We start from the raw sequence: 12,128 nt of genomic DNA on the forward strand, positions 1-12,128 counted from the left end.
TGCATTGGAATGTACTGCTCCATACTTAGTGCTGCGCCACAGACCGACAGTTCCAGGAACATGCTCGTATGAGGGGTCCTTATTTGCCCGCAATAGGGTTACAGAACTTGACTAGTGGCATCGACTGCAGGGTTCGTTCACAGGTGACGGAACTCTCAAGCTTATGACATGGTCATCTGATAAGATGATCATCACCAGATCTTCAGATCAGAGACCCTGGACCCTTGGTCCCGTCATTCAACTCTTAAGTTCATCTGCAATTCACTCTTGGATTTCCCCTGCTCCATCAATAATCGCGGATCCCGCCAACTGCGAGCCTGAAGATGATCAGCCCTATCGACCCGCAAATTCAACAGGTTTACACATACAACACGAGGACATGACCAGGTTTACTAATGTGATCTGATCCATGCAGCATAAATTCGCTAAGAGATAGGTGAACACCCATCTGCAGGTACCACTCTAACGCTCTAGTCTACAATTTCCCACCCTTTGCCTTCTCAGCCTCCTCCTCCTTCTTTTTTTCCTGCTCCTTCATCGACTTAAAAATGCTCAAGTCCAACGGAATCCGATCCCCCAACCACGTCGCCCTTTGCGTATGATTCCTCTCTTCCTCCGACTCGTCATGGGTATTAGGGTGGATCAACGCACTCAACGGGCCGCGATGAATGACCAGCCACGGAACAAAAGCGCCAAACTGCGCCGGCGAGAATAGATTGACTTCGAACATGGCTACCGGATGTGGACCGACAGGTTTGTCGAAAAAGGTGTAGATTCGTAGTTCGGGGACTGGTGGGTGTTAGGTTGGTCCTGGTAGAGATGGTAGAGATGAGATGGGATGCTTACATTCACGACGGATACGTTCGTAGAGTGCTCGGGCGTGTGCGACTTGGTCTGGGTTGCTCTAATTGGACATTAGGCCTTGTTTTCGTTATGAAGGTGAAGCTTTTCGAACCTGGAAGTGGTAGATGTGGATGTCGAATCCGCCGCGACGGCCTTTAGTCAACGGGTCTGGGAATTCTTCGTAGGCTTTGCTGAGTACGCCGTGCTGGGGATTCTTCAGTGATTTGCCGTCGTCATTCCTCTCCCTGGTTGGCGTTAGGTCTCGCTGTAATGATTGATCTGTGTTTGACTCGGACCTACTCGGATAGCGGCTCCAGGTTTTCATAGCCTTCCAATGGAGATGGATACGTGAAAGCAAATTGATCCGTCATGGTGAGTGTGCTTCTTGCTTTGAATACAAGAATATTCAGGTCCTTTTGTGAAGGTAGATAGTCTCCTCTGTCGGTCAACAATAGCTTTCTGAATGAGCAAGGTCGATAATATATCTATCGAAGATAGCCCCACAATTCGAGGGAGACTCGGTCTTATCAATTCGCGACACGTCTGGTCTTTTGGCTAGTGAAATTCAGCTAAATCTTAGGTAAGACACGAGTGATATCTAAGCATTTGCGATGGCTTGATCACTTATGTCGTCAGTTGGAAGCCCTGAAGGGCACAATTCCGCACTTCTGACAAAGCTGCGGAACACGGTGGGTCCATTCTTAGCCTTCTCCTGCAATCACAGTACATCTCATTCAAGGTTGGGACAGTTCAAGTGAACATCAATATGGAAAGCACTGATATGTGTTGTGTACTCATACAATCATAACCAAATATCCAGGAAGACTTCCCGGGGTCGTTAGGATTTGAAATGCACCTGGTATCTATCTATATTACAGTTTTTTTTTTTTAAAAAAATGAAAAAAAAAAAGCTTCCATATCGAGGCCTACTTCCAAGCAGCCTGGACGTCAATATGACCGTCGTCGTCTATGACCTTTCCACGATCCCACTCTCGACTTTCGCCCTTCTTTGACCACTTCACCTCATCGGGGTGGCGCTCGCCATCCACCCCAGCGAAGGCGGCATTACTCTTCCACCGATCGATGGTCGCATCAGTCATGCCAGCTGCACGCAATCTGTCTTCACCCTTTTGCCTCCACTTGGCACGGTCGCGAAGTGCTTCAAGAGCCATATCCCAATCGTCTTCCTTGGTCATGAGGCCTGCAACGGGGCGGCGAGACAATTGCTTATCTGCGGAGTATGCGTCATCGGTGGGTTGTACGTCGAGCGTAGGGTCGTAGTCCGGAGCAAAGTGAGCGTCGATGTTGCTTGTACTATGTTTGTAGGCACCTCGGCCTCGCGAGCGAATTGTTTCTGAGTCTTTTTGAGGAGGGAGCGGACCAACGAGATCTTCTAGAGGGTCCGACTCATCGTCGGATCTCTGGTGGAGTGGTGGAGTAGTCGAGGATGGTTCGTGTTCCGTATGCCTGGTTCTATCCCAAGAGGTACGGCTTCCAGAATGTGCGACCTCGTCCCCGCCAGGCCCTCGACCCTTGTGTGTCCTATGTGATTGTGATGAATGCGTACCGGAGGAAGACTTGGGTCGTCGGGAACGCCGCTCGCTGCGGTGGCGTTCAGAACTGCGATCACGACGAGGAGAACGGCTGCGAGATCTCGAGTATGATCGCTTCCGACTACGCCGCTCCGTGCGTGATGAATCGTGCCTATGGCTCTCTCGTCGTCGATCTGAACGATTCCCATCTCTATGTTCGTCTCTCACTCGCTCGTAGTCGTCCCTCCGTGGCTGCCGCCGTGAGTGATCGCGGTCCGTAGATATAGAGCGACTCCGGTGTCGTCTCCGATGCGAGCGATGTCGATCCTCATGGTCCTCTCTGCGAAGTTTATTGGTGTCTCGTGTACTGCTCTGGCGATCTTGTGTTCGAGAAGTTTGCGACCTAGAGGTCGAGTCGCCATTGGCCTTGTTCTTCAGCAGGCGCATTCGATCCCGCGCTTCTCTTTCCTCCTTGCGCTTCAAGGCCGTGTTATGATTGTCGGTTTCTTTGATAAGGTGTCGCAAAAACCGGGTGTTAGGCTTGGGAGCATTGCTTGCGGGCCTACGAAAGAATCAAGTTAGCATACATTTTGTGTCGGGAGGGGCGCAGTCGATTAGGAAGCACGTACTTCCGAGGTATGAAGGCTGAGAGACCTTCGACCGAGTACTTTTGAGAATTTTCTCTGGCCTCTGTGGCGAGGATCTGCGCAACGTAATCGTCGTCCATGATGTCGCCGAGGCCAGCCGTCGGTCAGAATTGCAGTCGCCAGCGTGTGGTGATGATTGACGCCTCAAAGCGACCAGGTCAACCGGGCCGAGGACTAACAAGATTAGAGACTACCTTTATATTATCATGGAAGCAGATACTGGAAGCAAAATGGAGCTGCGGTGGTAAAACGGTCGATCTGCATCTGCCCATATGGAGGCACTTACCGCCTTCGTATCTGTTATCGCAGATTGTTTATGTTCCCGCGAACGTTTGTATGCAGGAGTTTCAAACACCCTCACGTTGATCCCTCTAGGCTTGAAGCGTCGCCTAACGCGTTTTTAAGAATGGCGAATAAAATCACTGAGTCCCTAGCGGCACTTCGACAGCTGAACACAGACCAGGGTGACCTGAAAAAAAAAGCTTGCGATCATTCGCATTAGTGAACCCATTTCGGACGTTGTCGATGCAAACTTCTCTCCCTCAAAACGAGGCTCCGACGTCTCATTGTCCAATCTGAATGATCCGACGCCGGCCTCTCTAGAGGCTGATCTCACACACTACAAGGTTCTTCAGCCCGCGCCATACCAGGTCTTCATTTAAAGGCAAATCCTGACGTGATTTACTCTCTCCAGGAACTCTTCTCCAAATTACGATTCTCTTACGTCGAGCAGGTAACAAAAGAGAAATTCCTCCGAGCGATCGTGGGCGATCCACCGCTCGTGGTCGGACACAACGAGAATGTGGAATTGGAGACACAGCTGGCGGAGGTGAAGGCAGAGCTGAAGGCGAGCAAAGAAGAAGCGCGCCTGATGATCGAGGAGATGGAGATAATGAGTCGAGATTTAGCGAGCCGTTAGTATTCAACTCGTTGATGTATAACCCGTGCTGGCTGACAAGGTCCGATGCGATGCGATAGGTTACAAGAACGTCGAGGTGCAAATGGAACAACTATCGACTCTTCCAGACGTCATTGAGAACCTCGAGGGGACGATTGCAGGGCTTCGCGCGAAACAGGTCGCTGGAATGGATACCTCGGATCCACGCTCGTCACAGAACCTGCCTCTTCCTGCGACTTTGAGCCTCTTGGCTGAGCGAGAGGCGGAGTTGGCGGCGCTCAACCGACAGATCGCCGCTGTTCAGAACACATTGCCTCGGAAGACTAGAGAAGCCGAGGCCATTGAAAGGGAGTGTACGGTACTCGAGCGACGCAAGGTTGAGGCAGTTGCACAAGCTCGTGAGGCACAGCGGAAGAAGCAGGAGGGAGAGAGCGACGGCCTCGAAGAGATGGGCCGGTGGTATCGAGGTGCCGAGGAGACACTGAAGGAAATTGTAGGCGTAGAGGGCTGAAGGTCAAGGTGGGCTCGACAAGCTTGTGAACGATTACACGATTACGGAATCCGGGAAATTGGGGATTGGCGTTATATTCATTAGGATCTACTGTACATAAAGAGGCCAGACTATGGCAGACGCGATGGGAGGATGAGCATTCGGGTTCCGAATTGAAGCCATCTGGCTGTTTTGATTCATTCAGTTTGCATGATCATACAAAATGTGGATATGCTGTAGTCATCACGAACATCCCAGAAGTTTTGAGGTATTCATAGGCGAAACCCGACAGTACTCCCGAATTTTTTTTAAAGAGATGATTTACTCCTCATCCTCCTCCTCGGCGTCACCGTCACCACCAGCGGCGGCAGCGGCCTTCTTGCGGCGAACACGACCAGGGCGGCCGCCACCGAAGGGCGAGGTGAGAGCGAAGTCAATGTGCTTCTGGGAGTCCAGACGGACCATGTAGGAAGGAACGTTGACGATCTGCTTGCCGACACGGATGTGACGCTGCTTGATGAGGACACGAGCGTGGTGGATGGACTTGGCGAGGCCAAGCTTGTAGACGCAGGTCTGGAGACGGCGCTCAAGGAAATCCTCAACCTTAAGGGCAAGGACGTAATCGAGCTTCATGCGGGACTCGTCGAGGACACCGATACGCACAAGACGGCGAATCAGGGCGTTACCCTCGAACAGACGCTTGGGGTCCTTCTCATCGAGAGTGAGGAGCTCACTATGCGACCGTTAGTTTCACACTTCTGTGCATGACCGAGTATTGTTCCTCCACATACCGAGCAGCACGACGAATCTTGGACAGGGTAAGCTGGACACGCCACACCTCGCGCTTGTTGCGCAGGCCGTACTCTCCGACAACCTTGAGTTCCGAATCACTAGAAAAAGGTGGTTAGAAATGAACACACGACATAACCAGAAGCACGCTTCTGATTAGTGGCCGGAGAGTACTAACAGACGGGCCGACTCGAAGGCTGCAATGAAATTAGTTTCAATTTCACAGATATGCGGTTTTGAGAAGGTGGTACTTACGGCGACGGGGGACCTTGTAGGTCTTGGAAGAAACACGACTGTACGTAAAAAGCGATTAGATGAATGCAATAAATGCGTTGCAGACGGTAGACTCACGGGGCCATGGCTGCTGGTTGTCCTGGTTGTCGCGAGAGGTTGTCGAACTAGCACTTGGAAATGATTTCACGGATGGTTGGACGTGAATCCTCGCTTCGTGGTGGGTTAGTCCCAAAGTAGTATAGCGGCTAGGGCTGTCGAGCCCTAGTCATCACGTGCGTGCACACATCGAGTGTTCGGGTTGCCGCTTCACTTTCGACTAAGGTAGCCCGTTGTCGACAATTTTCACCACAACACCAACCACACAACCGCCGACATGCCTCACTCCTACGGTCTGCGCGCCGGCACTCGGGTACGTCTGCGCCCTCGATATTCGATAACTTTTCGCCCGTTTCGAGGGAGATGACATACTAACTGTGATGACAGTATGCCTTCAGCCGTGCCTTCAAGGAACATGGTATGATTCGCATGTCCACCTACCTGAAGACCTTCCGGTACGAATCACGAAAACCCGCAATCGATCTGGATAAAAAGAACGAGATCTGACGAAATTCTAGTGTTGGTGACATTGTCGATGTCAAGGTCAACGGTGCCGTCCAGAAGGGGTCAGTACAATCCGATTTTTTCTTCTTTCCTTTTTCTCCCCGCTCGCCCAGCGGCACACCCGACAATTCGAATTTGCCCAAGACTCCCCAATGAACCCGTCCACAATATGCGAATGAAAGGGAACATGAAAAATTGACTGTCAGAACAGTATGCCCCACAAGGTCTACCACGGTAAGACCGGCGTTGTCTACAACGTTACCAAGTCCTCCGTCGGTGTCCTCCTGTACAAGCGCGTCGACAACCGCTACCTCGAGAAGCGCATCAACGTTCGCATCGAGCACGTCCAGCACTCCCGCTCCCGTGAGGAGTTCATCAACCGTGTCAAGGAGAACGCCATCAAGAAGCGCGAGGCCAAGGAGAAGGGTATCCACGTCCACCTGAAGCGCCAGGCTGTCCAGCCCCGTGAGGGCCACCTCGTCTCCGCCGCCGGCAACGTCCCCGAGACCGTTGTCCCCATCGCCTACGACACCCACATCTAAGCGACTCGCAAGGAATGGGTCTGGGTTCGGGTGCGCGTGGTTGTTTGGTGTTTTTTTATCTGGGTTACTCTCCGTTTTCACACCCGACAGGGTGGAATGGATTTTGGCTGCATGAGACGACACGTGAAGGGTCTCCGATGCCCGGCACATACCTCGCCTGTGCATTAGATTCCCCTGAATGAAACAAAATCAAAAATTTTCTGAGTTCACAAGTTTACTTCCACGTTGAGTAGTCTGCGAAACCGGGTCCATCTAGAGCGTCTTGGTGATTTGGCACGTTTTCGCATGGCGTATGCCGCACCAGCCGCGTGCTATAGTGCAGTAAATTTGGGTACCGCCGAAACGCAGCCATTTATCGAATTTCCATTTACATAGCTGGATTCGAGATTGAACGACAGGGCCTCTACATTGGCAAGACAGATTCTCGCAGATCCTGTAGTGGAACCAAAAGCCTGGCCCGCGAGCGCCCGACAACTCCGCGAGAGCTGTTTGTCCTGGTGTTGAGAAGCAAGAACGCAACCCTTGTCAAAGAGTCTAGACTTCCCATTTCACGGATATATAGCAATGAGTCGAGGGCCGTCCGTGGCAGGTACTAGGTCTGGCCCTCAACGGCCACAGCTCAGGTCTTCCCCATAGTACAGTCAAGCGAGCCCATCAAGCGCCCGACAACGCCGCGATAGCACATGTACTGGCCGTTCGAGAAAGGTCCCGGCCCATATTAGAGTCTAGACCTCCGAATCTACGAACCTGTAGTCAAAAGCAGCCCTTACCATGTCCAGGCCTGGCCCTCACCGGCCAAAACGAAGACCCTCTCCGCAAAGCATCAAAATGAACGCCCAACATCCATGCAAGTCTAGACCTCAGATCGCCACAAGGGTCCGTAGTTCGCCCCAAACACACCACGTCTGATCTCATGCCTCGGGGCATGACAGTGGCAGCACCTGAAAATTCAAGGAAAGAAAAGAAAAGAAAGGTCTAGAGCTCTAGAGTTGTCCCCCCCCCCACTGTATCTTTCCCTCATAGTACTATCCTCACCGTTTCCGCGAGCCTTGCACTGATCTCACACCGCAGATTTTCCCCTGTCAAAAATACGCACTGCCACAGCACCATGTAAGGTCCGCCTCGTCTCGGGGGTAATCGCTCGGCCGAGCATCTATCAACTGCGCCACGCCGTCTCCGGGCGTCACTGCGATGACCAAATTCACCTGCCAAGAGCAGGACGAAACCCGTCGCACCCAGGCGAAGGCTCAAAAACCCCAGGGGGTCCGAGCATTTTCCCATCGGACTCTCTCGTTCTCGCTCAATCCATCCGGATCGGCCGGCAGGACTGTCATGACACTCCAGGGATGTGTAATCACCGAGTCCGAAGCGGTAGAACGATAATACCGTACGAAGCATGACGCAGGGCTCACAGGGCTCACAAGGGCTTATCAGGGCAAATACAGTGGAGATTTAGTAGCCGAGTCCAGGTCCTGTCAGGTGGACGTGTGATCTCCGAGATCCGCAACGGGGTAGCGTGGGTACAGAATACAAAAAGGGTCTGAGTTTGTCAAGGGTTCAAGAGGCAAGAAAGACCCCAGGGAAAAGCCGATCCGCTCCATTCTGACGCTTTTTCGAAGTTTCGCCACTTCAAAGAAGCACCAGACTAGTTATCTAGTGTGACGGGGCGTTTTGGACGGACAGGGTGCGGGTGCTGTTGATGATGCGGATGAGCCCTGGAGATCGTGTCCATGTGGGTTCGGGCTTTTTACTTTCTAGATATGGTATTTCAAAATGGCAAATGCTTTCAGGAAGGTGTATTTTGGCCCGACAAGGGCTTCGGTGCGAGTCACTGGTCGGGTCAAATCCTTGCTAGTGGCTACAGAGCAATTATATATTTTCCATGGCGGGGTCGGACGGAAGTACTTGTTCCTCGGTGATCTGGCAAAGGTGAGCTAGACGAATTTGATTATGAAAAACAATAAGATTATTAATTAGATCTTTGTAACTTGCTGACAGACCACCATGCAGCCTGTGCGCCAGGAGTGACCTCTTCGCACCCAGGTTGGAGAAAATAAATGCGTGGTCTTGGCGTAACCGATGCGCTTTTTTCTTGGGAATGATCGGATCGTCCGCACCGCAAGTCCGAGATGAACACTCTTTGACGGACGTAATGACCCCATGATGGACGGACGGAATCCTGTGGAAAAACTAGTCGCATGGCGGAGGTCTGCCTTGATGCCCCCCGGGTGAGCCACACCGGGGCTTCACAGCCACAACAGCACGAACGCCTCATTTCGGATCGGATCTGTCATTCCAGCAGTCTTGCGATCCATTTGGTCGATACCCGGATAATTGAATTTCTGTTTTCTCCCTCCATACCGAGGCCTAGCTCTTGTGGTACATTGCAAAATTCAAGCAATTAATCCCCAGGTGCTCGCGGTCGAATACGGTGCTGATGCTGACGCAGGGTAAACCGCGCTATGTGCGTCATGGCTTGCCCCTGTTCACCTGCCGACTAGGGCCCGTTCCTATTACTCAGCCCATGTTGAGCCGGATGACCCTGGTAAGATCAGGCATCCACCTAGAAATAGTTTGAATCGGACGCTCGAGAGTTTAGTCTGGCCCGCTCGATGGCTGATCGACATCATTGCCGTTCCCATCCCCGGCTGGATGGTAGCGCGCGGCCCCACTGGGTCGAGGCCAATGTGGAAGGTCAGGATTTGAGTATGACAGTTCGGCAATGGCGGTCTGGTCCCATGTTTGTCTTCGGTCTATCGTGTCTGAGCTGGGTACGCGATGCACATCGAATGGCGACCCTGGCCAAGTCAAGTTGGAGGGTACGTTGGGCTTCAATAACTACGGTTGCTCCCGGGCTTAAAGCCCAGGTGAAATTAAGATAAAAATAGACTCGAGAGCGATGGCTTTCCCGAAGAATTTGGAAACCCAGGTCAGGGTATACTCTAGGGCCAAGGGTGGTAAGGGGTGATGAGGGCAACGAGGGAACGCACGACTCGCGCAAAGGTTGACACCGCCACAGTCAAATCTTGTGTCCGAGATTCATGATCGACGTACGGAGTAATGGGGTTTAATACGTGGTAAGGTTAAGGTAATCGGGCTCGGTTCCTCGTTCCTCGCGGTATGGGTCCTTTCCCCACCGTTCCCGCCGTTCTAACGTTTGTTACCACGATACAACTGGCTTCCTTAGGCCATAGGAGCGGTGGACAATAGACTACACCGACTTTCTTGCATTGCCGTTGCCATTGTTCGCATGATCGGTCCTGTCAGAAAGAAGTCAAGCTTGCAGCTTCCCGAGAGCCTCGAATGCATGAAATGAAGTGACCACCCTGCATCGCCGGGCACCGTGTGCTCGGTATATTCTTTTCCAGCGAGACGAATTTTACCGGACCTGACCTGACCTGACAGAGTTGTGTCTGGAGTAGCCACATCTGCAAAGAGGGTTATCCTGGTCGATTTTCTTTTCGCTGAATTTCTTTGAAATTCATTTTTCACGTATTTGTTTCCGGGACCATGGCCTGTTCAGGCGACCAAACCAAGATCGTCCAAGCTTCTTTCGAGAGGGGAAAAAAAAAAGGAAGAAAAAAATAAATTCAGAGATTTCTATTCGCCTTTAAACAGCTAATAGCAGGGTAAAGCCAGCTCAAGACGGGGTTGGAAAAGTCTTGGCCCATGGGATGTGGATCCCTCCGTTCGGGGTGAGCAAAACTACTGACCTTTGGAAAGTAAACGATGCCCGCCCCAGGTAGAGCTCGAACCCGGGTGATTGAGTAGGCTGAAATTCCCATGATTGTGCCTTGCCAGATGACTCTGGGATGCGTTATAAACTGGCTCCGGTTTCCAGCACTTGAGTTGTGGTCATATCATCTCTCCGCATCGTCCTTACCCTCCATCGCAGACAGCCCTAGCTGCTCCGGCCACGAACATTGTGTTATCCAGTCAAAGTCACCAGTCCACACTGCTCCATTGAACTCACTATCCGTGTGAGAATCTATATACCAAGAATTTCAATCCATATATTGAGAATTGTCTACTCTCGCCTTGCATACTACGGCGCCACATCCAAGACCCATCAAGATGACTCCTCCAGCCAAGTAAGCTACCTCTGCGCCGACTCTGCAGCAGCTCGCAGTATCATGCAGCATGCCCATCCCAACCTTCTTAACTTTTTGTCTCTGCCCAAGAGTCTAACCATTTACTAACTTATGGACGGACAGAAACAATGACTTTGCCGGCATAGGCGCATGGGCCACCCTTCCGAAGGGTGGTCCTTCCCCAACCCTGAGCGTCGGCAGTTTGACTTCTGCCTCATCCACCAGCTCGGGCGGCAAGTCTCAGCAAGGGTCCTTCCCCCATGCTCGAAGCCTACGAAAATTCGCCCACTACCTCGCTGTCGTGGTCGCACCTGAAGGTCACCGCTAAGTAGGAATTGCCACCATCGTCATTCTCGACATCATCAGCGGATACGGGCTATACTAGGGAACGGAGATGGTTGAGAAGGCGCTAGGTTTCACAATTCTGGGTCGGGGATGGGTCATGCGTCACGGAGATCTCTGGGTTTCTGAACGGGTTTGGTGTTTGCGGCGAGGCATAATCGGGTCTTCGGTGGGGCACAGTCTCCGAGCGTCGGTGGCGGACTTTGGGGGGAGCTGTTTTGTCTTCATCTTTGTAATTCTCCCTCCCCCTCTGCTTTCCTTGGGTTCTTTGTTTTTCTTTTTTTTTCCTTTTTTTTTGTCTTTTTTTTTTTTGCCTGAACAGGCTTCACATGAGATTACATAGATGGGGAAAAAAACTAGATTTCTTATTGGCGTGGGCTCCGTGAAAACTCTGCCATGTCCCTTCAGAGCTGACTGCAGTATGCATGCCCTGGTTCGTACATCGTCCCAGGCACTCCAAATCAGCCAAGAGGGAAAATTGAATTTCGTAATCGCTAATGAGGACTGAGTTGAGGGCGTAGAGTGGTCACCTTCCTTTGGCCCAGCTGTTGTACATTCTTTGGCTCAACCACGGAACACAGAACGGGTAGAACCGAAGCTATGGGTCACAGATCGTAGATTGACTTTGACGTCTTCTTTCATGTTTGCAGTTTCCAGTCCCGAGAAAGAGATTACACAATCCAGGGACATGACATGAACCCATACGCGTAAGGCTGACGAGTTCCTTATTTCTCAGGGTCAGTGCTCCCCACCGAGCTCAGCTGGTCTCTTCCGTGCCTGGGCAAAACTCTCTTGGTTAACCCGAGAAAGAGGGAAAATCTCCATTACGTCTAAGATAAGGATTCTCGATATCTGCAGATCATACAAATGGTCAACCAATTCCTATCAGCCATTATGCCCAGAAACCCGACCTGAGTAACCATTGGCCAATGTCGATCGTGAGTTTACGAGTAACACTGTCCACCGTTGCGTGTGGCGATGGCAAGCAAGCTTAATGATCGACCCGGTTCAAGTCTCCCCCAGTCGCTGACTCTGGTAACAATCTCCATGGATTTCTAGTCGATCCCCGTTGATCACCGTTCCTGCACCCCTGCCCTCATCCTACTTGATCAGGTGGGCG

The 12,128-nt window shown here is 51.7% G+C and overlaps 6 protein-coding genes across 6 annotated transcripts; 3 read left to right on the forward strand and 3 right to left on the reverse strand.

Moving 5' to 3' along the window:
- Positions 1-475: 475 nt before the first annotated feature.
- Positions 476-1,214, reverse strand: N7477_006866 (DOPA 4,5-dioxygenase family protein; the record flags this gene model as incomplete). Its single annotated transcript, XM_056968529.1, has 4 exons — positions 476-789; positions 847-904; positions 956-1,088; positions 1,144-1,214. The coding sequence occupies 4 exons, from the start codon at positions 1,212-1,214 to the stop codon at positions 476-478; spliced, it is 576 nt and encodes a 191-aa protein (XP_056821325.1).
- Positions 1,215-1,769: 555 nt separating this feature from the next.
- On the reverse strand, positions 1,770-3,102 carry N7477_006867 (uncharacterized protein; the record flags this gene model as incomplete). The annotated part of the gene is made up of 2 exons (XM_056968530.1): positions 1,770-2,937; positions 3,005-3,102. The coding sequence occupies 2 exons, from the start codon at positions 3,100-3,102 to the stop codon at positions 1,770-1,772; spliced, it is 1,266 nt and encodes a 421-aa protein (XP_056821326.1).
- Positions 3,103-3,428: 326 nt separating this feature from the next.
- N7477_006868 (uncharacterized protein) lies at positions 3,429-4,431 on the forward strand (the record flags this gene model as incomplete). Its single annotated transcript, XM_056968531.1, has 3 exons — positions 3,429-3,486; positions 3,649-3,936; positions 4,001-4,431. 3 exons carry the CDS (start codon positions 3,429-3,431, stop codon positions 4,429-4,431), a joined length of 777 nt encoding a protein of 258 aa, XP_056821327.1.
- Positions 4,432-4,731: 300 nt separating this feature from the next.
- On the reverse strand, positions 4,732-5,558 carry N7477_006869 (40S ribosomal protein uS4; the record flags this gene model as incomplete). Its single annotated transcript, XM_056968532.1, has 5 exons — positions 4,732-5,143; positions 5,202-5,300; positions 5,378-5,396; positions 5,455-5,492; positions 5,551-5,558. The coding sequence occupies 5 exons, from the start codon at positions 5,556-5,558 to the stop codon at positions 4,732-4,734; spliced, it is 576 nt and encodes a 191-aa protein (XP_056821328.1).
- A 248-nt stretch (positions 5,559-5,806) lies between these two features.
- On the forward strand, positions 5,807-6,575 carry N7477_006870 (60S ribosomal protein eL21; the record flags this gene model as incomplete). Its single annotated transcript, XM_056968533.1, has 4 exons — positions 5,807-5,842; positions 5,917-5,984; positions 6,048-6,095; positions 6,245-6,575. The coding sequence occupies 4 exons, from the start codon at positions 5,807-5,809 to the stop codon at positions 6,573-6,575; spliced, it is 483 nt and encodes a 160-aa protein (XP_056821329.1).
- A 4,074-nt stretch (positions 6,576-10,649) lies between these two features.
- On the forward strand, positions 10,650-10,994 carry N7477_006871 (uncharacterized protein; the record flags this gene model as incomplete). The annotated part of the gene is made up of 2 exons (XM_056968534.1): positions 10,650-10,666; positions 10,790-10,994. 2 exons carry the CDS (start codon positions 10,650-10,652, stop codon positions 10,992-10,994), a joined length of 222 nt encoding a protein of 73 aa, XP_056821330.1.
- Positions 10,995-12,128: the final 1,134 nt, after the last annotated feature.

Source organism: Penicillium maclennaniae, assembly GCF_028827695.1.
Source record: "Penicillium maclennaniae strain IBT 15551 chromosome Unknown utg000006l:1.0-2513246.0:1.0-2515036.0, whole genome shotgun sequence".
Lineage (NCBI taxonomy): Eukaryota > Fungi > Ascomycota > Eurotiomycetes > Eurotiales > Aspergillaceae > Penicillium > Penicillium maclennaniae.